This window comes from Neomonachus schauinslandi, chromosome 1 (assembly GCF_002201575.2).
Source record: "Neomonachus schauinslandi chromosome 1, ASM220157v2, whole genome shotgun sequence".
NCBI lineage: Eukaryota > Metazoa > Chordata > Mammalia > Carnivora > Phocidae > Neomonachus > Neomonachus schauinslandi.
In genome coordinates, this window is record NC_058403.1 from 101,984,362 (window position 1) to 102,007,408 (window position 23,047).

General features: G+C 42.5%; 1 protein-coding gene and 1 pseudogene across 7 annotated transcripts in view; one reads left to right on the top strand and one right to left on the bottom strand.

Moving 5' to 3' along the window:
- LOC110591698 (schwannomin-interacting protein 1) overlaps positions 1 to 23,047 on the bottom strand; it is a 118,878-nt gene that overhangs the window by 33,193 nt on the left and 62,638 nt on the right. For 3 of the 7 annotated variants that reach the window (XM_044915014.1, XM_044915018.1, XM_044915013.1), the window contains exon 1: positions 7,171 to 7,248. The exons of the other annotated variants lie outside the window; for them this stretch is intronic. In XM_044915014.1, coding sequence (XP_044770949.1) covers positions 7,171 to 7,248 — 78 coding nt within the window. Of the gene's footprint in view, positions 1 to 7,170; positions 7,249 to 23,047 lie in introns of those variants that run through there. 7 annotated transcript variants of the gene reach the window in all.
- On the top strand, positions 12,286 to 12,402 carry LOC123326851 (annotated as a pseudogene).

A 23,047-nucleotide genomic window follows, 5' to 3' on the forward strand; every position in this document is an offset into this window, starting at 1 on the left:
AATCAGAGGACCCAACTGATGGGAATGGCACAGCAGTCTGTAGGAATAAAGGCAGATGTGAGCTGGGGAGCAGCAATAATCTGGCCAGGCCGGGATTCAGTTGTGGGCCTGGGAGAAAGAAAACGGTTTCCCCCAAATTTTCTGTCTTCCAGCTTTTCCCTGGATTGATCTTCCCCTCCACCCCAGTTCCACTTGTTTCTTACTTTTACTTGTTCACCAAGGGAACAGAAATAACCTTTTATTATTGGATGTGCTTGTTTTTTTAAGATTTTATTTATTTGAGAGAGAGAGGGGGAGAGGGAAAGAGAGCACACGAATGGGGAGGAGGGGCAGAGGGATAGACAGAAGCAGACTCCTTGCTGAGCAGAGATTCGGGGCTCGATCCCAGGACCCTGAGATCACGACCTGAACCGAAGGCAGACACTTAAGCCACTGAGCCACCCAGGTGCCCCTGGATGTGCCTGTTTTATAATGCTAACCTTCTCAGTACTCAGTTCACTTCTAATCCTGGAAGATCCCCCTTCTGGCATCTTCCTTTCTGCACTGCTCAACTGCTGCCTGGTCAGGGCTTCTCACACTTCAGGGTGCATGGGAATCACCGCTGAGGAAAAACTTCCTAAGAACGGGGGTGGGGAGGGCTGCATTATTCCAGAAGCTGATGAATACCCTGGTACCCCATGGCCCGTAAAGAAACTCAGGATGCCAGGAGATTGCTGGAACACCAGTATGCCACGTGGAGAACTGCAGAGGCGGACACACGTACAAAGTGGCCCTCTGTCACAAATTTCTTGAATCTGGTAGTTCTCAAACTTGATTATGCATGAGAATCACCTGGAGAGCTTGTAATGACACTATTTTTCTCATTCAGAAGGTCTGGGTTGCAGCTGAGAAAACGCATTTTTTAACAAGTTCCCAGATGCTGCTGATGCTGCTGGTTCAGATACTTTGAGAACTCTGGCTTTAAGCAATTGAACAGATCAAGTAGCTAGATGGAACACAGAGTGGGTTCTTCTCTGAGTACACATCTGTTCCATGCGGATGGCCAGACTCTGGATCCAGGAGGATTTCATCTGCAGCTGCCTGGCCTTGCCAAAGCCTTGCCAGGATGCCTGTTTTGAAGCATTTAATGAACCCCTCGCTTCAGTGCAATCTATTGCCTAGTGATATCGGCATCATCACCATTAACAGCATCCACCAGGGAATGCAACTGGGATTCTGGAGCTCCCTGTGGAAAAGCACTCTTCCTTTAGGAAAATAGAAGTCACTCTTATTTCTCTCCTCAGCTCTTAAGGAAGACAGCTTTACTCTAAGGTTTATAGGCAGCATTCCAGTGCGGAGGAGTTGGAGGCTTTTAAACTCTGGGAACCAGAAGTACAGAACTTATTTGTTCATCAGGCAAATTGTGTGAATTTTCTTAAAAACAAAAAAATACCCAAAAGAAAACCCAAGTATACTGATACTAGTTATTTTCCTATTGAAACAACCATAGGTTTGCCACAAGATCAAAATATGAAAACATCATTCTATAAGATAAATTGTACACTTTTGGATGTCAAGTGCATAAATACACTGTGCAGGTTTTTTCAAGTTTTTGCCTCTTATTTTATCCCCTCGGAAGAGCTTTTCAATTATTAGTGGAAACAGAGGTTAAATAACCTGGTATCTTTCCATTGTATCACTGAACGGATACTTTTTTGGATGTTTTCTTTCCCGTTTGTATTTCTGATGTTTTCCATTTCAGACACTTACACTAATCAGTCCAGAAAGATTTCCTGAAATGCTGTTGAAATCTCTTATCTTTGCATCCTTGCACTGATCTGCCTAAGCAAGTCCTCTGGACTAGATGTCAGGCTGGGCTGTTGGGCAGTGCTGAGGCCTGGGTTCGGCTTGCTCAGCATCAGTACTCACGAGACAGCTGGCCTTGGAGACCTAAAGTCCAGGACGGGCACCTAAGGGGAATGACTGTAGGGCCCAGGGTCTTCTGACATCTATTTCAGAGAACTGCCCAATATTAAAAGTGTGGGGATGCCAGTCCAGAGGATAGAGATCTTTGTTTACAATTAGTTCATCCCGAGGATGGCTTTGCATATTGACTGTATTCCTTCTCCTCACGCAATAGGGAGGCGATATAAACAGGAGCAGGTGGACACAAGTGCTATTGTGCAGAGTCCCTAACAGTCCCTGAATACTCTTAATTGTTAAGGACCAGAGCAAAGGTATCTAACACCTGGGGTTGAGGTTTAGTAGCCAATTACTGGCTGAATGGGGGACCTCTGATGAAGGTAACAGGGCCCCAGGTGCAATCCACAAAGATGACTACATAGTGGAAGTGTTTCAATATAAACCCTGAGGGGATACATTGGGAAACTAAAGTTTTCCTCCCCTATGAGTGGCATATCCCAAACAGGAACTGCTGGGAGCATCTTGTTTGTGTGTGTGTGTGTGTGTTTTTAAGATTTTATTCATTTATTTGAGAGAGAACACGTGTGCGCACGAGTGGGAGGAGGGGCAGAAGGAGAAACGGACTCCCTACTGAGCATGGGCCAACGTGGGGCTTGGGCTTGATCCTAGAACCCTGGGATCATGACCTGAGCTGAAGGCAGACGCTTAACTGACTGAGCCACCCAGGCGCCCCTGCTGGGAGCATCTTGAGCTCTTTCTGGTTCTCACATTACTAGCCACAGAGACTACTTTTTAACACAGGGAAGTGTTGTCTGGGAATCTTTCTAGCAGGTGACATTTTAGAAGTCTCTAAAACCACTGTCATTCAGTATCACAGTGAGAACACAACAGTTCAAAACACCCACTGCATGGTTATGAAACAGCCCAAACTCCATCAACTTCCAGGAAGCTGATGTCCTCAATTTCCCATGTCGGGGTGGACTTAGGATTGGGAGAATCGGACACAGGTATGACCAGAAAGGAGGCAGGGTGTTCAGGGGATTTGGGGTCAAGAAGACCCAAGTTAACATCTTGACTCTGATGCTTACGGATGCAAAATAAAGAAACGCTTTAAGCCTCAGTTTCTTTTTCTGAAAAAAGGGATACTAATACCTATCTTACAGGTTGTTTTAAGGATTAAATGAAATACTATACAGAAAGGGCCTGGCACAGTGCCTGGCCCAGAGAGAAACTTACCCAATGGTAGCTGTTGTTAACATTAAAGGGTAGGGGTGGGGTAAGCTGGTGAAAAGAGTGCAGAAATGGATAAAAGAGAGCCAGAAATGTCCAGAACTGGCAAATCTATGAAAACAGAAAGTAGATTAATGGTTGTGGGGGAAGGGGGGAACTAGGAGTAACTGCTAATGGGTACAGGGCTTCTTTTTGGGGGTGATGAAAGTGTTCTGGAATTAGCAGTGGTTTGCACAACCCTAGGAATATACTAAAACCCACCAAAACGTACACTATGGAATGGTGAATTTTAAGGTATAGGAATTACATCTCAAAAAAAAAAAAAATCACCCCCACAGGTAACTCACATACCACATATCTGGAAAATGCAGTTACCTGAAACGACCCATTCCTGACCAGGCTGGCTGACGAAGGCGTGCCAACAGGGTGACAGGATGGAAAGAACCCTGAACTAGGAGCCAAGAGGCTCCATATTTAGAGCACCTGAGACCAACCAGGCCAGTTCTGCCCTTGAAAGAAAAGGAGACCGTGGCCCAGAAAGCTGAAAAGGTTGTCCCCAGGTGGCCGAGGTAAGGCCAGGCTCCAGGGTTCAGTAACTCCACGGAGCTCTTCAGGCGTATTCAGCCCTTCCAGGCAGGAAGACGTGAGGGTTAATGGAGGTCGACGGCTGCTTTCCCTCCGTAATTGTGTGGGGAGGGCAGAGCTCTTGTCTGGGATGGCAGCCGGCATTCTGTGCTCCTGTTTATTGCAGTTTATCTCAAGCAGTCATTTCCATTCACCTTTTAAAAAAAACATGAGGCGCAGCTGTGGCTTCCCTTTAAATATTGTTCCTTCCAGCCTTTTAATTTTTTCACGGGCTCCTCCCTCATCTTTCACCATAATTAGATGCACCACACTAGAGACAGCACCTCGGAGAAACAAAGCGAGCAAGCTGGCTTTTCCATGCTCTGACCACACACGGCACTGTTCACAGCTCCTTCTTCTGCAAGGAGTAGCCTGGGGACAGACCCGGCTCCTTCTGCAAGGAGTAGCCTGGGGACAGACCCGCATCCTGTGTCGGCTCTGCTCTGGGACAAAGCGGGGGCCAACATTCTGTTAAATTCTCCTCATTTCCTTGCCCAGGTCCTGAGATGGCAAAGGCTGCACATTTCCCAAGTCCCCGCTGGATCCGAACATTCTTCTAGGCAGCATCAATTCCATGTCAGCTTACTTGTTGGTGTGCCTCCCCACGTGGACGCTAAGCTCCTTGAGGCCCAGCCTCCCTTCTGCGATCCTGGCCCCTATGCAATGCCAGGGGCTCTTAGGAGTGACAGCTGAGGAATCAGGACGTGGATCCCATGCTGCATGCCACCGGGGTCCTGAGGACAGTCAGCTGTGTGGGTCTTTGCCAAAAGGTCAGAGGTTGCTCAGAGCAAAGCAGGACAATAATGGACTGAACATACACACCTGAGATTCTGCCGTGGTGCAGGCTTTCCTCCCTATATACTAAGATCTGTTTTACTACTACTCTACTGAATAAACCGGAGGTCCTTAATGAAACATCTTTCTTACCATCAGGACCTTCCCCCGAGGAATAGGAACAGATGTATACTCTTTTCCTTCCTTTGCTAAGGTGGAATCTAATTTTAGTCATCGGAAAGTGACCTTTCCCCCAAAGGCTGTTTGCCTGACTCTAAAACAACCTTGTAAAATAACCCCTAGACACATGTGGCATTTATTAGTGTGACTGGTATAGGAAATTGTATTGTACCTAGGCAGGGGTATACCAATTTTCCAACTGTTTTTGACAACGGACCTCAAAGTGACAGGAAGTAAAAGAAGAAATTATTGAAACTTTTATATTTATAAACATTTTATATTAAAAAGATCTATTTGTGTATAGGTTTTTTACATACAAAATATGTATCTACAGTAGTGTATATGTATAATTTATGAATAGATCTATAGCAGAGGTATGGGTTCAAAAACATTTTACTGATGAATCCAAGGTCAAAAAAGCCTGCAGACCACTGCTTTACAGCATCTAATTAACTTTTCTACTTAGCCAACCAAACAGGAGAAACATGAGAGAGAAGAAACATAGAAAAGGAAGATGTGAATTAGGAAAAGTGATTTTTATACTAGGTAACTGTTTTCCTAGTCTTTGTATTTTAAAGAAAGCATATGTCTTGCCCTGATTCACCAGAAGTTCATGATGAAATTATCAATAGTGCTGTTGTTTTTTTTTTTTTTTTTTAGCATACTGAAGCCTTCAGAGTAACCAACATGTACATTAGTTTGAAAGTCCTTGGCTTAAGAAAAGTAGTTACAAAGCTGAAATGACAAGAGTGTGCTCATGTTTAGGGGCCAGAAAAATACAGATTGATCTCTGTTTATCCAACACATCTAGTAGGTTTCATCTCGTGGTCTTTTGTTCTCCCCTATTAGATACTGTTTCTCCTGAAATCACAGGTGGCATTCTCCTGCCTTAGTTAGATAAGGCCCTATACAATGCAACTCTGTTTTGTTGCTGATGATGTTTTAAAGCCACTTGAGCCTCACATGTTTGTCATTTTAGTCAGTGCTGTATCAGGTTGCCGGCATATCATCGCTTGCTCATTCCAGGCATGTGGGCTCTCTCAGTTTCCAAGGAGGGAAAAACTACAGCGGTCATTACTCTGTTGTTACTGCAGTAGCCACGGTATGTCTTTCATTTTTTCCTAAGTGCAAAGTGACCTATGCTTTTCTACCTGAGAAACGGTTTGAGCATGACCAGTCCTTTGGCACTGGAAACAGAGGCGGGCTGAGAACTGTGTCACTTGTCTTCCGGGCCGGGTAAGTGACCCACTCTGATGGCTGAGTGTCCCATGCCTCTTTTGCACACCGCTTCTGGCAGGAAGGGACAGCTGAGAGGTGTCAGAGTTTCAGTATTTGGCACACTTACCACTTTGCGCACTCGTTCCCTTCTTGCAGAGCGCAAGGGAAGAAAAATGCATAGGGCAACATGGCAGGTCATTTAAACCTCTTTTACACATTTAAGTTTTGGGTTCTGGAGAAAAGAGCATCAACTATTGTGAACTGCTCTAAGAAATAAAGTACATACTTAAAACATCCCCCACATTCAAACACAACTTAGTGTATAAGATATAAAATGCCATATTTTACATTATTATACTTAAGAAACTATCATGATAGAACTTTCTATATCTTACTCTGGGGGAAAAAAAGTTAATGACATAGTTGATCAAACTAAAAATTGAGCAGCAAGTTTTGCCGTTCAAGGAAGCTGTATTAAGTAGGATTTACCTCTGAAGGAAAAGAGGTCTTACTTTCAGGTCCATGATGGAAGGACCCTTATTCTTCACACCGTGATGTGTTGTGACCTACACTTGACTTGTGGAAAATAATAAGGGGGAAAGGATGTAGTGTGATTTGGCCTTCTGTGGACAGACAAGCATATGCTTGTAGTTTAATTTCATGACCTCACCCATATAACTAAAGCTATTTTTACTTGGGCCTGTTATTACCGACAATTACCAGATAAAACATTCCAAAAATATATTTACTGTCTTTCAAAAGAAAAGGCTAGCAAAGTCTTGGCAGATACTATATCAATTTTTCAAAACCCCACTCGTCTCTTGGTAAAACTGTATTTTTCATGGTTAAAAAAGTCACACTTAAAAGACAGGTTAAACATTCTAGCAATTATTTACTGGGGGTAAACTATCAACATACGTCAAAAATTTTTAAAAATTATTCTTTTACATGAAAAGACTGCCTAGCAACTAAATGCATGATAGGGTTTTTTCAACTTCAGAATAACAACATGTGTATTCCAGTTACTGTATAATATATTAATGAAGACAAGCTGGGAAAAGCAGAAAGAAGAACCCTCCCAACTTAATGCCTCCACCTCTGTGCATTTAGGCTTTCCTGAATATATTACGGCAATGGCTACCGACTGTGGAATTTGGCCACTCCTCAAGGGTGTTCTTTCTCCCAGTTAGAAAAATGGTCTGATTGTTTACAAACAAAAGAGTTCTCCCCCCACCGCCTTACCTTTTTATAATTCCCCTCCATATCCAATGGGGATTCTTGACTGATGATGTCATCCATTCCATCACTGGCCAAATTCATCCTTTAACTCTTTAGAATTTCACTTAAGTAATAACCTCCCATGAATTCTGATAGGCTGCTGTGCCAATTGCCCAGTACCCTGGTTCCTGCTCATGCTGACATGGAGAGCCAGCTCAGAGCCTGTGCCTGGTTGTGCGTGTCCTTGCCCCTTCTCTGTCCCAGAGACACCGCCCTGCGCGGCCTCCCTGCTCTGTCCTGAGCTCTGGCACGGGGGCAGCTGCTGTTTCTGAGGCTTGCTCTGCCTTGACACTCAGCTTGTTGAATGTCCAGCCTTCCCACGTCTACTGTCCCCTTCCCCGGAGGGATCCCGCCTGGATTCCTCTCCAGCACCTTTCTTCCTCCTCCCAATCAAGGGAAACCTGATTCAATCCCTCCCCCCACCCCCCCTCCCCAGTTCAGGGCTGAGTGTGGATTGGAGCCCTGCGAGGAAACCAGCAACCTTATTCCGAACCAGGGTAGTGTGAGGGATAAAAATAGATGCAAAACCCCAGCCTCCCAGACTTCAGTAGTGACTTAAAAGCCGGGTATCCCATGACAAAATGAAAACAGTATAATTTAAAGGCTAACCTGTAACACAGATGTTTGCTTTTCCTCCCTTTGTCCTATAACCAATCATTTCTTAAAATCAGATGGGAAAATCTCATCTGGTATTAGCCCCAGCACAAGGATAAAATTTATTTCCAACTCAGAGAAGGACCCCTCTGCCTCAGGATCAGCGCTTTGTTCTATCCATATAGGCAAGAGAAAAAGATCCATCAACTTTTCTTTAAAATCCAGTCAGTGGGGAAAAAAACTCCAGCCAGTGGCGGGCTTTTTCACAAAAGACAACGTTCCTTTCTGCTGCTCTCTTTACCCTTTTCCCATGGCTTTTGGTTTTTACTGGCTTTACATACAGAGAAGGAGAAGGCCCACAGCTGGGGGATGTTTTGCCGCAAGCAGCCAACAGAAGTGCACACACAAGCACATACTCATCATTATCAAATTACTACCACCGTAAACTAAAAATACACGCACTATTTATTTAAAAAAAAAAAGTTACTGTTTGCAGGAGAAAGGGGCCAAAGAAGAATTCAAAGGCCAAGCCCCCATTTAACAAGCCAGCCATCTTATACCCTGACATGCTTGGACAGAAGGCAGCAAATGTCCTACTCAGTACATTTTCCAACAGGAATTCCTGACCAGCCTCAATGCTGTTAAGACCAGAGTTCCAAAGTAAAAATGCCATTCAAGATAGCCTTGACACGCTCACATTCAGTGGTCTGTTTATCCCCATGAGTTAAAAAACAAAACCAAAAAACCCCCAAACATTTCAATTTGTGGAAGGCTTGTGGCATAAATGTGTCTTAATGGAGTTTACTGCAGCCCTCCGTCTATAAGGCAAATACTGTCCTGTGCAGTCCCTGACTCAAATCCAAATCCTGCCTTCAGTCCACCCTCATGTCCCGAGCTCAGGTCCCGAAAGAATGACTTGCATGTTTGCCAGATGGTATGAAGACAAGTAGTATCTCAGAAGCCTTGCATTTGGGCAGCGTTTCTTCCCAGTACAGATCTCCCTTATCCTACTCTCCTCCAGACCCCAGAACCCTCACTCTACACAAGGGTCCTACTATGTGCATGCAGAATGCCTTCCAGGCCTGGGAGGCAATGCTGGCCACCAAGTGTGGCCCCAGCGTTGGTGTTCCCAACACTGAAGAATTCTCCAAAGCTAAGGCTTTGGGTAAAAATGTTTCAGTTTCAAGGACCCTGGGACTATTAAATACTGCCAAAGGAGGTTAGTTAAAGTGAAGGAAGCATGCATCTTATTATTGGACATATGTTAACATAGTAACATTAGCCACCCTTTGTGGAGGGGTCCCTAATGGGCCAGGCATTTCATAGGTGCCTCTTACATATGTCTTTAGTCCTCACGGTAACCCTCTGGAGTAGATATTATTATCAACTGCATTTTATAGCTGAGCGGGAGCACGGTGAGGTGAAGGAACTTGCCCAAGGCGTGGCAGCTGGCCAATGGTCAGGCCAGAATTGAAACCTGGGGCCTCCGCTGCTGGGGCTCACATTCTACACGGGCGTGCTAGACCGCCTCCGACTGGTTGCCTCAGTAAGAAACAACCACACACAATACAATAATCCAGCCTAGCTTTTACAAATTCAGGCTTAGTTCCGACAGGATTCTGGCAGCACACAGAATATCACACACGGAAACGTTTTCTAAATTGCACATCTGGAACACCCAGCATCGATCACCACTATCCCCTGACGATTAGGCTTCAAGAAATGAAATAAAACTCCTTCACTGATGGTCATGACCTAACACGCTGTAGAGTGAATTTTCCTTTCTCGTTTACCATGGTGTTTTTAGCGCCACTCTGGCTTCTTTCCAACAGCTGTTATGGTTGCAAGCTTTTTCTAAGGGGGCAGGGATTTTGGTTTATCCGTCTTGCCTTCCCCACAGTATCTAGACAACGCCTTACACACGTTAAGTGGACAGTGAAGAATCTTGAATAAATACATGAAGAGAGGAGAAATGTATGTGTTACTTAAAATGTTTCCTCTAAATGCTCTACAGTAGGAAACATTAGTAGTTCATATTAGTGCTTTGCACCTGAAATCTTCTGTGGAAATCATGTATGTTCAAAAGGTAAAAATGGGTCTGGATGAGTTGAAGGGGAGGGGCTACCACAAGTGTCAGGAATTTCAATCTCTTGCCTAGGTTAGCATCCTAGTCCACTTAGCTATTTATAATCAAGAGTTAACATGGATGAAATCATAAAAATCTACAGGTTTACAAGACTGAGTATAATACACAAAACTAAATTGCTAACATCTTTTTACTTTAATTTTAACCAGGTGGGTTTATATATATATAGTTAAAATGACTGAACTCTCACTCTTAACTACATATATTTAAGTTAATATATATACACTAATAATATACTGACCACATACACTATTAATATATCATCTCTTGGAGAAGGGCACCTCAAAATCCAAGATGGAAATTTCCCCGCCAAATAACAGCAACAAGGATTAGTACTAAGAAAGTACTAAGGACCATTCCCTTCCTCTAACCCCGACACCTTTTATTGTCATAAGTGGTTCTCTAATAAGTACTACAAAGAGACAAGTGCTAGAACATCTCCCCCGAAACACGGATGCAAGAGCTTGTGGGGCGGTCCCCAGTGGAGAATATCCTTTGTCCCTCCACCTAAAGGAGTGCTCAGCACATAGACAGATTCAGAGCTTAAACCCTTTCCAGAAGGAGCTGTACCACTGCTATCTGAACGGCTTGTGCCATCCTGAGATCTTTAATATTTTCCTACCATGGGGACTGACCTTTGATGCTTTCAAGAGTTTTGCTACTCAAAGTGTGTCCTGATGCAGCATTTGTATCACTGGCAGCTTACTGGAAATGCAAGCTCTCAGGTCCCACCCCAGATATACTGAATCAGAAATCTCATTTTTAAAAGAGCCTAAGAATTTTGGGTGCTCCTTACATTTCAGAAGCACAGCTGGAGACCTTGGGAAAAAATTCATTAGAAGCTATTATCCTTCTATTTCAGACCACACTGCCAGGCATGGCGGCAAGACCCTGACTTTAGATGCTTGGGATCAACACTGTAATTGATTTCATTTCCAAGAGGTCCATCCAAATGAGTAGAGGAAAGGAAAAAACAAACAAAAGACCACCTTGGAAGACTTGAGCTGAGTATAATGTTTGGTGGTTTTGCAGTAGCTATGCAAACAAAGGGAGAGCAGCCCCTCATGTCCTTCCTACAGATAATTTGCCCTGGTTCTTTCCTCTACCGCTGACCTCTCTAAAATGAACTGGGCTGACATAGCATGGGCCCAGATGTTACCACTTTCCTTTGGAAAATGTACACACAGCCCCTCACAGTCCCTGAGCTTGAGAGGGCCTCTTCTTACCCCCTGCCCTGAAATTTAAGGACTAGAACGGAGAGCTTCAGTTTCCTGTCAAGGCCATAATCTGAACTGTGAGACGCACTGGTCACGTGAGCTAATGCTTTTAAATGATCATTATCGGCCAGTGGTGGAAATGATCGACTCTGAAAACACTCACCGCATTCCTGGGAAATCACTTACGCATTGTCAAAAGATTTTCCTATTCGTAGATGGAAACTCTAGTTCATCTTGATTAACCCTTCAGCATCCCACTGCCTTCCCTTCAGCCTTAACATTCAAATGCCATGTACTATACAAACTGATGCCTGATTTATAATCTCTTTTCAAATGAACCATTTTTTTTCTTTTGTGCAAAGTTTACCTAAATTTGCTTTGCTTTTCCATTAAGGTAGCTAGATAACCTATGAAAACATGCAGGTTATTTATTTATTTAATTTTAGAGAGAGAACACATGTGTGCACGTTGGGGGAGGGGCAGAGGGAGAGGGAGAATCTCAAGCCCACTTCCCACTGAGTGTGGAACCCAATGTGGGGCTCAATCTCACGACCCTGAGATCATGACCTCAGCCAGAATCACAGTCAGACACTTGATGGACAGCCACTCGGGCGCCCCATGGGCAATTCCCCCCATCCCACCGCAGGCAATTTTTAAATAGACTTTTTGGTGCAGGCTAAAAAAAATTAAAATAATGGCACTGGGAATGTGGGGTGGAGGAGGTGAAAGTGTTGGCAGTAGACAGAGTACCAGACGTTTACCCATATCAGAAAGACTGAGGACCCCAGACATAAACCTTTCTGCCCAGCTGAAAATCTCAGGATCAGAAACACTACTGCAGTCATTTCGATGGCCGCATCACAGCTTCCAAGTGGGACCGGTACTAATGCCCGCAGCGCGTTTCTCTGTGGTCTTAGCATTCTTGGCCGATTAATGGCTCACCTAACGTTGATTGTCACAACCTCTCTGATGTTTCCTTCTGAATTCAAGTGCTTCTGTCAAAGTACTCACTATTTCAGGAAGTTTGGTAGTTCCTGATGCTTCTATATACTGCACAGGGAACAGTAAGTACATCAAGATCTCAAATTTTCCCTTGGTATAGAGGATATAAATAAATACTAGGTCTATGGCTGTACCACCCTGAATGCATCTGATCTCGTCTGATCTCAGAAGCTAAGCAGGGTCAGGCCTGGTTAGTACTTGGATGGGACCGCCTAGGAATACCGGGTGCTGTAGGCTTGGGGTGCCTGGGTGGCTCAGTTGGTTAAGTGTCGGCCTCTGGCTCAGGTCATGGTCCCAGAGTCCTCGGATCAAGCCCCGCATCAGGCTCCTTGCTCAGTGGGGGGTCGGCTTCTCCCTCTCCCTCTGTGTGCTCTCTCTCTCTCGAATAAATAAATAAATACACAAATCTTTTAAAAAAAATAAATAACAGGATATGGCTCAATTGGGATATGTCTCTCTTAATGTTGAGCTTCTGCATGTGAAACTGATTAGTTACCCAAGATTGTGTGTGTGTGTCTGTGTGTGTGAATGTGGGGTCTCTACTCTCCAGAAATCATCCATGCACTGATATTTACCATAGAGATGTTCCTCTTTCCTCCCCTTCCCTCATCGCACCCCCTTTCCAAGAGTAAATACTAGATCTTCATCTTGAAAGTATGTTGCATATTTATTTCTTAAAATTACTTGATGTCTGAATCATGATGTTTGAAGTCTCAAGTGCTACTTTAAATAGGAATGATGTGTTGTACTAAATTTCCGTTTCAGATCAGGCCCATAATGAAACCCTGTTGAAACAATTTTTTTTTTTTCATCTGCGCACTTATCACTGGGTTCCTTTTGTGGTAAAACATATAAATTAGATTTTCAGCTATCTTGGCTAAAAACAAATGCAGATGAATTTACATCCAGAATTATTTTCTTAATTAAATAAGGTGATATATATGTTACCTCCTCCTCAGAATAACACAATTATACATCAACCAGGCAAAATAATGAAGATGAAGTATTCTTCAACACTATTAACTATGGGAAAAATTTTTTCCAATTAAAAAAAAATCTATAGACTAAGAACATTGTTTCATCGAACTTATATATAAAATCCTGTATGGTGCCTGGGTGGCTCAGTTGGTAAGCGTCTGCCTTTGGCTCAGGTCATGATCCCAGGGTCCCAGGATCGAGCCCTGCATCAGGCTCCTTGCTCAGTGAGGAGCCTACTTCTCCCTCTCTCTCTTCCTGCCGTTCCCCCGCCTGTGCTCTCTCTCTCTAATAAATAAATAAAAATCTTTAAAAAATATAAAAGCCTGTATCAAATAGTGCACAAAATGCTTTCAAATTCCCTTTTCTGTTAGGTCAATACATTTTTTTTCCTGGCTATGGATGAAACCAGGCTTAAACTGGGCAGAATCTTGAATGAACTCAAATTTGATATCTTGTTTTCTCATTCACAGGAAGAAAGGGATTGGGAAATGAGCCCTCACTTGGCTTGATGTCAATAGGGATAGAATATATTTCCTTTCCTTTGTTAACTATTAAATAACCCACTAGAATCTTGACATGTTTACTACTTTCTCCAGCAAGAATTTAAAAAATATCTTGATGTACTACTTAAATTGCTATCTCCCTAATTTTATTGTTTGAGATCAATACAGGGCATCTTTTATCTTCTGTGCTGGGTATGACACTTCAACTGGACTGAAATGTTTCACCTAAGAAAAATTTCCTGTTTCAGGAGGCAGTAAAACTACTGCTCTATACGGTAAAAAGATGCACTGAAACTCTGCAAAATCGATACTTTAAGGAAGGCAACTTGGGGATGAGCACTTGCTTCAAAAGTGCTTGGGGATAGACCATGAGGTTCACCTTGGGAAAATTCTCTGGGTAAAGGAGAAATAGGTACAGAGGTATGTTCTTAATGCATTGTCCCTGGGAAGGCTGGGATGTCTGTCTCATTTATTTTATTCCTTGCACTACATCCCCCTTTTTGGCACATGGGATGTTTGAAATGCTGGGGACTGTCCGACAGGTCCACCAGCCAGATACAAGCAGTGCTGTGCTGTGGTCAGCTTCACCACCTCCCTGTTGCAGTGCACAGATCTGAGCTTCCCTCTAGTGCTACGATGGGCGATCCTGATCCTGGGGACTCAGAACAGCACCAGATGTGGAAAATGCAATTCACTCCAACAAACATTTATTGAACACACATTCTATGTGTACAGTAGGGAAGTAAAACAAGGTCCTTTTTTTCAAGAAGCCTGTTGTCTGATGGGGGAGACAGACTTATATGTCACCAGCTGTAAGTGGGTTCTGTTAGAAACAAAAACAAAGTGCACTGAGAAGGAGAAATTTTGAGTGCGGGAAGAAAAGGGAAGTTTCCCAACGGAGGCGGCATGTGAGCCTTGAAAGCTGTATGCACCTGCAATAGGGTAGAAGCAGGTGGTGTGTGGGTGGGAGCCATCTAGGCTGAGGTACCATAGCAAAGCAAAGAACTGAAGGCAATATGGGGGCAGGAGTGTAGGAATTAGAGGGAGAAGTGTTTCTACCTGGGGTTCAGATCACAGTTAACCCTTGAATGCCACGTAAAGGGGTCTGGAATATATCCTAAGGAAAGTGGGGGAACATTAAAGATTTCTACTGTGCTTCCTCAAGACCAGGTGTGTGTTTGAAGAAGCATCTCTTTATGTTCCCAAAGGAGGAAAGAGATGAGAGTCATTCACATACCATTTTCCTTTTTTTCCTTTCAAGTCTCCATTCCCACAGTAGCTAAGAATGTGAGGGTGTGATCTATATCTGAGTCTTGGGGAATTTAAGCGATGGAAAGAAAGGGATGAAAGCATGTCATTGTTTTTATATACACACTAACCCCAAAAACCAACTGCAGGGAAAGAGGAGAAAATATTTGGGAGCTTTTAAGCAAAATGGACCCTTTGACCTGAACTTGTGCTTTCAAGTTAACAATATTTCAAAGCTTGCGCTCAGAGACCATTTAGAAGAATTTGTCCTCTTGAAGGCTGCCAGGCCTGAAGCTGTGGGCAAGGTTCTTTCCTGAAGAGATTGGCTTCCTCCCAAGACTGGAAAATGGAGGTCGACAGCTCTATCTTTTAACACGGCTACAACCGAAAATGATAACACATGCCTCAGTAACCTCTCAGCTAATGTAAATCCTGTGAGGGAGAAGTACACGAAGACGATGACAACGTGAGAACCTTTCGAAACAAAGCAACCATAAAAAGTCCTGCCTGAGAATTTCCCTCTGAGCATCCCTCCTTGGGTTAACTTGTTCAAAGCCCAGTGCATCCAAATACGTCAAACAGAGGTTTTCAAGCTCTTGGTAGCAACGAAACGCTCTTTTTCAAAATAATCATCTACTTGGAAAAGCAGTGAATCAATTATACATCCATACCTTAGCAACAAATAATTGGGAAATGAAGTGATACGTGGTTTTCCTGGGCCTCTTTACAATCTTCACTGAGCCCCTCATGTGTCTCAGAAGAAGGTGGCTCTTAATTCACGGTAACTGACTTATTCATGCAGAAAGGTGGCTTCTGGCAGGAACCATGCCAGGATGTTAACTAGGGAACATCCCATTTCATAGATGAGAAAACTAACAAGAAACAAAGGGATATTATGACCCACAGACGATGAAAACAGTGCAGGTTAATGGTGTGGGGGGGGGGTGGGGGGAAGGAAGGATAGAGTAAGACTGAAAGTCATCCCAGTGGCTATCAAAATAAGAAACCACGATACCATAGTATGTTTACAATGCCTTTATTCTTAGTCAATTTTATACATAGTAGGCCTATCCACCCATATTACCTGCGGGTTTGTTTTAAGCACTGGGAAAGCACATGGATATAAATATAAACACCCCTGCCATCATGGAGCTTACATAAAGTGAGGGAGACAGAAAATAGACAAATAGGTAAAATATGTCTCTGATAGACGGTGATGAGTGCCAGGTATAAAAGTAATTAGGGAAGTGTAACGGAGATACTGGGATAAAACTGGGGAGTTGGAAATTGACATAGTTAAGTCCAGAGAAGGCCTTCCCAAGAAGGTGATGTTTCAGCAAAGACCTGGAGGAAGTGAGACAGTTACTGACAGGAAAAATACAGGATGCCAAGTTGAATTTGAATTTCAGATAAACAGAGAATGACTTTTTAGTATAAACATGTTCCAAACACTGCAGGTTATCTGCTAAATCTGGCAACCCTACATGGGAGTACCTAGGGGAAGCACACACCAGCAGAAGGGACAGCAAGTTCAAGGCCAGGCTGGCATAGTGGGAGGGGAGTGAAAGGAAAGGGGAATGTGGAAAGTCCCAGAGGAATCGGGGCGAGTTGATGCAAGGCCCTCAGGGTCAGGGACCTGATTCTGAGGAGGAGAATTCTGAGATGAGTGACATGCTTTGACTTAAGTTTTAATAGATCGTTCTGGATACTGTGTTGAAAATGAGACACAGTGGGGGGGGCAGGGGGAGAGTAAGAGCAGGAGCAGTTAGGAGGCCATTATGCCCTGATGATGATGATGATGATAGTAATAGTGTACACCTAGACATATGCACCAAAATGTGCATATAATTTTGGGGAAATGGTCCCTGGAGCTCCATTCATGGACTCTTCATTAAGAAACCTTGGTATACATTCATGGGAAGAAAGGAATCAGTCCTACAAATAAATTCTTACTCACTAAAAATGCTACCCTAAGGAATTTGCTTTAATCACTGCATTTTCATCCTTAAAAACAAATAAATAAGCTTTCATCCGAAAAAGGGCAAGTTTCTGAAAAACATCCTACTGTTGATACTACCAGTGCCTATGATAACCTCAAGCCAAGGACTTAGAAAAACTGCCCATTCTGAATCCAGTCACGTGCAGTGCCAGGTGGGTTCTAAACCTAAGGTTTCTAAGTAGATTAAGACTTGGCTTCATGGTGGATGTTTTTGTTTTTACTGATTTATGAATAAAGGGAGGATGTTTCAAACATACACATGAAGGTAGTTCTACTCCAAAACACCAGAGAGATACAGAATCTACAGACTATTATTATCTGCCTAATACACTTAATTTTATTGTGAAAATAATAAATATTTCAAAACTATTAAACACACAATGACAGTGTTGTATGTTGTAGTTCGTGTAAAATAAAATGAATTTGTCTCCTTTCAGAAGCAGTCAGCTAACAAAACCCCTTCTCCTCATGAAATTGCTGATATCGGACCAATTTTTGACCTCTAAAACCAGTGATTTCATGACCAACTTAATGAAAAGGTATAGGGAATAATCTTATAGTAGTTTGCCTTTCAAAAGTTAAATTACATAGCTTCTCTGAAAAGAGTAGAAAAATTATTTTAATTTTATAGTAATTTAGTCACCTGGAGCCATGCCATCAATAGGCGAGGCTCTCCACAGGTGTTTGACATTCCCCATTCTCAAACCCTGTATTGTGTGTAAGTGAAGTTTTGGGTTTTCCTCAGCATCTTCCCTTTCTCATGGGAAGAATTCCTGAGAAGCGCAAATCTCGATATTTAGGCTCTCTGGACCTAGATGTACTATGAAATGAAAATACAGTAAAACAAGCCCGTAATTACAAAATTCCCATCTTGAAGCAGAGAGAAGAGTGGATAAATATATTTTACAGGCACAGGTTACTTAGCTGAGAAACCACTGTCTTGAGTCCTGTGAAATGTATGATTCTGCCTGCATACATTTACCTCTGGGAAATCTGACCTAATGAGAAACACCTGCTTGTCTCAGGCAACCCACCTCACACAAGGAAGAGGCATTGTTAAGTTAAAGAACTGGTCTCTTCGAGCTTCTGAACTCGGTCAGTTGAGTAATCCCCCAACAGTAACCACTCTGGACTTGGATTAGCCATGCCTGCTGCCGCAAAAAGCAATTACTCTGAGAACATTCTCCTTGTCTGCTTACATCGAGGACGCTTTCAGTGTTGCCTTGACAGTCCAAGTTGCAGGAAGGAGTTATTAACACTCTCGAACTGGTCTTTTGAAATCGTCTAAGTGTATAATTCAAAACTCCACAGAGCAAATTAGCACAAAGATGGATATGTGATACTAAAAAATTTTCCATGTGGAGTTTTTTTATGCACGTCAGCCCCTTAATTCTTATTTGCTAACCACTGAAAACAACATGCTAGTAAAAATAAGTTTGGAAAGACATACAAGTGCAACTTTAAACATCAAGTGCATGCTGGCCGATTTTTGAAAATGTCTCAGATCATCACTTAGGCTTCTTATTTACATAACTTCCTTAAAGACAATCCTAAAAACTGGATGCAAAACAACTCCCATCCTATGCAATGAGCAAAAATCGCATTTTGCAATGTTCCCCGAGTGAATTCTGACCAGGTTTTTCCCTCCGTGAAGCCCCTTCAATTCAATTACAGTTTACAGCGGTTCCTCTCATTTGCCCAGACACAGAGAACGTGCAAAGCACAGATCACCTCAGTGGATTTCACGGTATGCTTTAAGGGCCAAGGAAGCAGTGTTTTCTGCCCCATTACTCCCCAGAAAACCTAATTACAATTCAGATACTGTATGCGGGGAAGGCCAAGAGTGGAGGATGGCAAAATCCCTTGCAAATCCGGCAAGAGGCAACCTGCTGCTTTGGAAGAGGAAGGCCTCCTCTCCCAGAGGATCCCGGCCTCACAATCAGGCTGTAAGTCTTACCTGATACGAACAGTTCTCCTGATGTACCATCTCAGTGCATCCTAGGGCCCAGACCCCAAAGCAGGACGGCTCAGCGAGGCTGCAGAGGCCAAGCGCGGAGCATCCACTGGCGGCGAGAACGCCCTGGGCCGGCAGGGGCTCCCCGCAGATTAAAATGGATGCTGTTTCGCTGAGCAACCTGCGCAGTGGCACCGCCTGTGCCGGGAAGCGCGCAGCGAGCCGAGCCGCTCTCCTCGGAAACCAGCAGCGAGGCTCACAAACATGGAGCTAGGACGGGGCTGGGGGAGGGGGCGCGCTCCTCGCTGGCACAATCAGCCAATTATATTATAGGCACAAAGAAAAGGATCAGTCTGGGGCTGGTGTGACCTTCTGGTGCTTTATGAAGGCAGCTAAGTGATGTGGAAACATGCTAGTCCTCATTAAAGGGAAAAAGGCCAGCGAGGGAGAGGGAGAGAGGCAGACACAAATCAGTGTTGCAGTTGAACATTTCTAACCTCCGGCATCATCCTGCCAGCCCACAGATGCTGCTTGCATGGTGCTTATAAAAAAGAGGCCTTGAGGATCATTTCAGAACTTTTAACGTGCGGAAGGAAAAACAATCCATTCTGAACATGGACGCTGAAGGGATGTTTCCCGTGTTGAGTTTTTGAAGTGTTTGTCAACTTTATAACCAAAAGGAGGGTCTTCGTTCCTTAAAAGGATGTTATTTGGTAATGCTTTTGATTCCCCACTTCTTTTTGGCTTTTAAGCTGCCTTTTAAGTCACACAGAAATCGAATGAAATAATTATTCCTAAAATTTTTTTAGGGAGGGAGCTTATTAAGGTATGAAAGTCAGTATAAGTCATTCGTTTCATGAAAATGAAACTAGATTGTAAGGGGTTTTTTTTTTTTGAAAATAAGGGTATCTCTATATATAATCCAATGCCAGGACTTGAATATATAGATACCCTAATACTGGACATACTATCCTAGAGACAGACCGTTCTACCTAAGAGTCTGTAATGGAAAGAATTCTGGACTTGCAGATAGTATTCAAGGGAAATACGTGTTTCTGGGGGCGGGGGGGAAAGGGAGACAATTTCTGAAATGCTTCACAGGGTCATTCTGGGATTTTAGGATATATAGAAAGAAACAACTAGCTCTGTAAGTTCTTGAAACTAATTTAATGACGGCAAATTAAGAAAATAAACACAATAAAATAAAATTCCTTATCTAATTGCCATAGGCAGTTTGTTTTGTTGTTTCTTAATAATATGGCCCTGAGCACATAAATGATACTCAATAAAGACTTGACTAAATTTAAACCACCAAATTAAAAACAAATTCAATAGGGTTATTATTCTTAATTAATTTTTACCTATCTATCTGTCCACCTCCTCAAAAACTCTTACTATTAACCACACAGTCTTCATCATGCTACTGACAGAGAAAAACAAGTACTTTATGCCTGAGGAATGAAATCAACATGTTTGACAAGTTTGCCCGTCAAGCCCTATCTTAAGGAATGATGGGAATTTGCATTAGGAATATATGGTGATGTATTTATAATTTTGTAAGAACACCTCTGTTGCATGGGAAGAGAAAAACCTATTTTTAGAAATATTCTTCAATTTTGTGATTTGAGATTCAAACAGGAGAGAAGTTTGCTACCTGAGTTCCATTCCAGGGACACAGTCACATGCATGGCTTCAGCTTCCCAGTTAGGGGAGTGAAGAAGTGGCAGGGAAGGCCCCATGGATGATCTCACAGGTTCGGATTTTGGCACCAGGTTCACCGGGTCCCAACGAAAAGTACCCTGGAAGTGTAGCCTGCGGAAGCTCCTAGCTCTTCTCTGTGGAGGAGAAAGGCCGTGGGACTGAAGGACTCTTTAGGCCTGTTCATTGGCAGGTGGCACAATGAAAGTTTGATGAATGAAGCAGAAACCTGAGCTAGATCATCCTAAACATAGGATGAAGAAAAGAGGACAGAAACTTTTCAGGGAAAGGAAACAATATTCAATACACCCTCATCCCAAACTCCATCCTTCTCTATTGAGTCATCCACACTGGACAGAGACATAGACTTCTGTGTGGAGCACCTTGCTATACAACCCCCTAGATTAAGTTTCTGGAATCATAAGTATGTGTAAGGAAAAGTAGGCCCTAGTAAAAGTTCCTTTTGCAAGGTGATAAATAAGATGAAATGAAAATCCTATTCCTAATATAGAAGGCATACCCCAACTTTCCAAGACAGAACAGCTTTAACTTCAAAGGCTATTAAAACTTGACTCAAGTTACTACTTTGACAGTCTATGACCTAAAGACTCAGGAACATGCTTTCAAGCTGTAAAGGCCTAAAAAGCCGCTTCCAGGACTCTGTTCTCTTCTGAAAACTAAAGGCTCTGGGATAGATTACATAAGCTCCTAAAAACATTTATCATGTGTTGTTTAAAAAAAAAAAAAAAGTCTAAACATGATCCCACTCTTCACAGTTGCTGTTCCATAAATAGTGGAAGTGACTCAGAGGTGGCTCTGGGGAGAACAGATTTCTGACAATTGTATCCCAAATCCTGTCAAAAAACCCTCTCAAGTGGTATAAACAAGATTAAAAAAAGGTAATATATCAAGCAAGCTTCCCTTTATAGTCATTCATTGGAAAGGACTTTGTGTTACAATTTAAATTATGATTTGCTAGTACAAAAAACTTTAAACAGAAACCAGCTGTTCCAAGAACATTTAAGCTAGAATAACTTACCAAACTACAGTAACATTTGTTATTTTTGGACCAAAAAATATTGGCAAACTGTGTAAGTATGGTCTATGTAGCGTAGAGATTCTTTTTTCTTCTTAGGTCTACACAACTTTCCTTCCCATAAAAACTATTGGGTTTCAGATTTAGGCAGGAGATACAAGAGATACACTGTTATTTTCCAGATCTGGAAACTGAGGCCTAAGAAAGTTGTGACATGCCCAAGAATATAAATCCTCCTCTCCTCGAATATCAACAACAAGGCATCAAAGCAAGAAAAAAAAACAACAACAACAAACACAAAACTCCAGATTTTCTAGTTCATATCTTGTGAATGTGTTCTTATTAAACAATGCTAAATAGAGGCCCACTAGATTTGGAGAAATAAACCCCTTTGACTGAGCCAATGTAGGTTGGCCTCAAAATCAAAATCTATCATAAAGTAAGAGGCTGCAGTATCATTCTACCTAAATCTGAATCAAAGCTATGCTTAAAAGGAAGAAAAATTAGAGTATTTCTTGATTAAGCTGTTTTTCCGGGACTGAGCAAACTATGGTGTCTGTAAATCCAGAAAAGTATTTTTTTCAATTGTGGCAGTTAATAGCAATAGAATGAAAGAGATTTTTGGGGTAGTGACTGTAGTGATAAAAGTCACGTCTACAAGTCATGTGAGCACACAGTTTCAAAGTGAATTATTGGGATTAGGGACTAACTGAGAGGGGGCAGGGGGAACTTTCTGGCACAAGCTGTGTGATTTGATAAGGGCTTGGCTTACACAGCTGTGTACATTTGCCAAAACTCATTGGATAATATACTTTTGCACTGTATGCAAAATTTACCTGAAAAGAATAAAAAAGATCTGGTGAACAAATTCTGAACTGTAGTTAATGATATGCAGGCATTTGAAATGCATCAATAAATGAGATGAACTGATGGATAGATAGAGGAGATAGTTTGATGGCAAGCTGTGACAAAGCAAGTTTAGTAAAACTTTAACGGTAAAATCTGGATGGGGCATAAATGGGTATTCACCTAAGAACTGTCCAGTTTGAAAATGTTCATAATGAAATTTTAGGAAACAAGGCAGTTATGGGGGTGGGGAAGATAAGCAAGGAAGTTATTGTCTTAAGCATTGTTTTAAACTTTTAAGCTTTTCCTTAAGAATTTTGGAAAAGCAGGGAGACATTTTTTAAAGCTTTCAGCTGTGCTTCCTTCAGAGCAATGGAAGAAAAGGAATTATAAAAAAACATCAATCTTGGCCACATTAGGGCAACTAGGTCCTTGAAGGACCTACCAAAGAACACAACTGGTGTCACCTAGACAACAAACCTTGGAGAATGGCTTTATAGTTTACAAAGTACTGTCCCCGACATTTCCCTCAATTCTTACAACCTTGTAGTTGAGACAGATTCTTATTATGTGCTATGTGAAGAAGTGTTTCTGTCCTCTAGGAGTTTGGTAAGAGAAAT